Source organism: Otolemur garnettii, unplaced genomic scaffold (assembly GCF_000181295.1).
Source record: "Otolemur garnettii isolate 467f Iridium unplaced genomic scaffold, OtoGar3 scaffold00001, whole genome shotgun sequence".
NCBI lineage: Eukaryota > Metazoa > Chordata > Mammalia > Primates > Galagidae > Otolemur > Otolemur garnettii.
In genome coordinates this window covers 36547935-36550660 of record NW_003852396.1, presented here as the reverse complement: position 1 = coordinate 36550660, position 2726 = coordinate 36547935, and the positions used below count along the sequence as shown (strand labels likewise).

General features: G+C 40.5%; 1 protein-coding gene across 1 annotated transcript; it reads right to left on the bottom strand.

The window, feature by feature from the left end:
* Window positions 1-1549: 1549 nt before the first annotated feature.
* LOC100953593 (olfactory receptor 481-like) lies at window positions 1550-2509 on the bottom strand. The gene has a single exon (XM_003781492.1). It carries the CDS (start codon window positions 2507-2509, stop codon window positions 1550-1552), a length of 960 nt encoding a protein of 319 aa, XP_003781540.1.
* Window positions 2510-2726: the final 217 nt, after the last annotated feature.

Below are 2726 nucleotides of genomic sequence, written 5' to 3'. Positions count from 1 at the left end.
AAAAAAGAAAAGTCTATAGGGAAAATGTTGAAATTAAAAAAAAATAAAAAACAAAACCAAAAACAAAGCAATATATCTATCTTGGGGATGTGAGATGTTAATCACAAAGCTGATATGGCTGTACAAGATGGAGACAGGAGGCCTCTGTTGATTTCCCAAACCCTGCAGGGTGGAGAACCTAAATCTCTCCTCAGCCCGCTTAAAAGACACTTTAAACTACTACCTTGGCCAAGTAGAAGCTTTCCCAGGAAAGCACTGGTCACTGGGATCACTCCTGAGTGGCTATCCACTTACCCAGTGTGCCAAAACCTGTCTCATTCTATGCCCCTGAGGCCAGAGCTATAAGGCATCTCAGTCCCCACCTTTAGCCTGCTCAGTCACTGGATTACTTGCTCCCACCTGATTCTTGCTTCACAACCCTGAGAGTGCAGCTTGCCAGGGCAGTTCTCCCACAATAGTTCCACATAGCCTACAGCCTAACACTATTATTTCTACCTGGTTCAGCAGCTCAGTCTGGGGCCCTAGACAGCACTTAAAGTCCTCTGCACTCTTGCCCAAGTTCTTCCAAGGTAGTTCAACTGAGTGCCACGTCCAAAAAAAAAAAAAAAAAAAAAACAGCTCACAGATAAGGCCCTTCCAGTTTGCAATCTCACTGCTGCTGTACTTACTGCTGCCACAGGGATTAGACCAAACCAATACAAGCAAACATTTTCCAGTTCTCCACTGCTTTTGTCCTCCTCATGTGATCCAGAAGTCTCACATTGACTCCCTGTGTCCCCAAAGGGATGTTTCTGGGTAGATCCCATCAGACAAAGATACCTGGAGTCTTCTCTCCCCAGACTCACCATGCCCAGTTACAAGGAAGCTGTTACTCAGCCACCATCTTGCTCCCAAAACCATCATAAGATGACATTTTTAAAGAATATTCTGGGTAAAGGGGAGAGAGAGGGGAAGAGAGGGAGAAGGATGGGTGAGAGAGAGTAATCGGTGGGACCACACCTGTGGTGCGTCTTACAAGGGTACATGTGAATTTTACTAGGTATAGAATATAAATGTTTAACACAATAACTAAGAAAATGCTATGAAGTCTACGTTGACCAGTTTGATGAAAGCATTTCAAATTCTATGTAAAGCCAGCACATTGTACCATATCATTGCATTAATGTACATAGCTATGATTTAATTAAAAAAAAAACAAGCAAATACAAAAACAAAGTTGGTGGGAAAAAAGAATATACTACACTACTTAACCAAAGTAAAAAAAAATAAAATACTCTCTAATCATATATTTCCTAATAATGGGCATAAGAAAGTATAAGTAGAACTGTAGTCTCATGGTACTCTAACTCTAAATTACACACATTTAATTTGAACTCAGTAGATTTTCATGGAAATAATTTATTTTGTGGCTCTATAAAATTATAAAGTGGAAAGCTGTAATCAACATACAGACATTGTATATTTAGGATAATTCTTCACATAAAATTAGTCTAATGGACAACATAAACATCCATTATATCATGTTCCCAAAATTATTGTGTTACAATTTCTAGACTGACATGGGATTTCTTTTCAATGAGGAATGTATTCTTGCTATCAATTTCCTCATGGCCTCCTTCACCTCCTTGTTCCTCAGACTGTAGATCAGAGGGTTCAGCATGGGGATCACTACTGTGTAGAACACGGACACTACTTTAATATGATCAGCTGAGTGGCTTGACTGTGGTATAACATAGACAAAAGTAACTGTCCCGTAGAACAGAGTGACTGCTGTGAGGTGGGAGGTGCAGGTGGAGAAGGCCTTGTGTCTTCCCCCAGTGGAGTGCATGTTCAGGATCGAGTGGAGGATGTAGAGATATGACACAACTATGATAAACAGTGTGATTACAATGATTAACCCAGCTGAGATGGCAGGAGATATTTCAGCAATATAAATATGGGTACAAGAAAGCGTCACAAGCGGTGGGAGGTCGCAGAAGAAGTGGTTGATTCTATTTGGTCCACAGAAAGTCAAGCTCAATAAGCAGCCAGTGCATGATGAAGAATTTACACAACCACCCAGATAGGAAACAACCAATAAGTTGATGCAGACCCTGCGAGACATGTGTGTGGAGTAGAGAAGTGGGGAGCAGATGGCCAAGTAGCGATCATAGGCCATGGCAGCCAGCAGGAAGGACTCAGCTGTCCCAAAGACAACATCAGAGCTAAGCTGAGCTATGCAGCCAGCAACAGGGATAGCTGTTCTCTCCCTTAGGAAACTCACAATCATGATAGGTGTGACCGATGTGGAATAGCCAATGTCCACAAAGGCCAAATGGCTGAGGAAGAGGTACATAGGGGTGTGAAGCTGAGGGCTTGTTTGAATTAACATGATTATGCTAATGTTGCCCAATATGGTAACAATATAGATTCCTAGAAAGACCACAAAGAAGACTGAACAAAGAGTAGGATCCTCTGTTAACCCCAAAATAATGAATTCTGTCACCATTGTGGTGTTACCAGTCTCCATCTTTCTTGGAATGATACCTATTGAAATAAAAACCAGTGGAAATCAGAATAAATTAAATAATCTCATAATTAACATATTTCAACATTCAGCTGACTAAAAATCAAAATGTAGATACCATACTTACATGTCACAAAATGTTTCTAAACGTCTTGCATTAAGCATGACATGAGAACATTAATGTCCATTATCCTAAAGCCACAGATACATTATAAATTAT

Excerpts from the sequence above, each read along its gene's own strand:
- LOC100953593 (XM_003781492.1), bottom strand. The coding sequence starts at position 2,509 with ATGGAGACTGGTAACACCACAATGGTGACAGAATTCATTATTTTGGGG.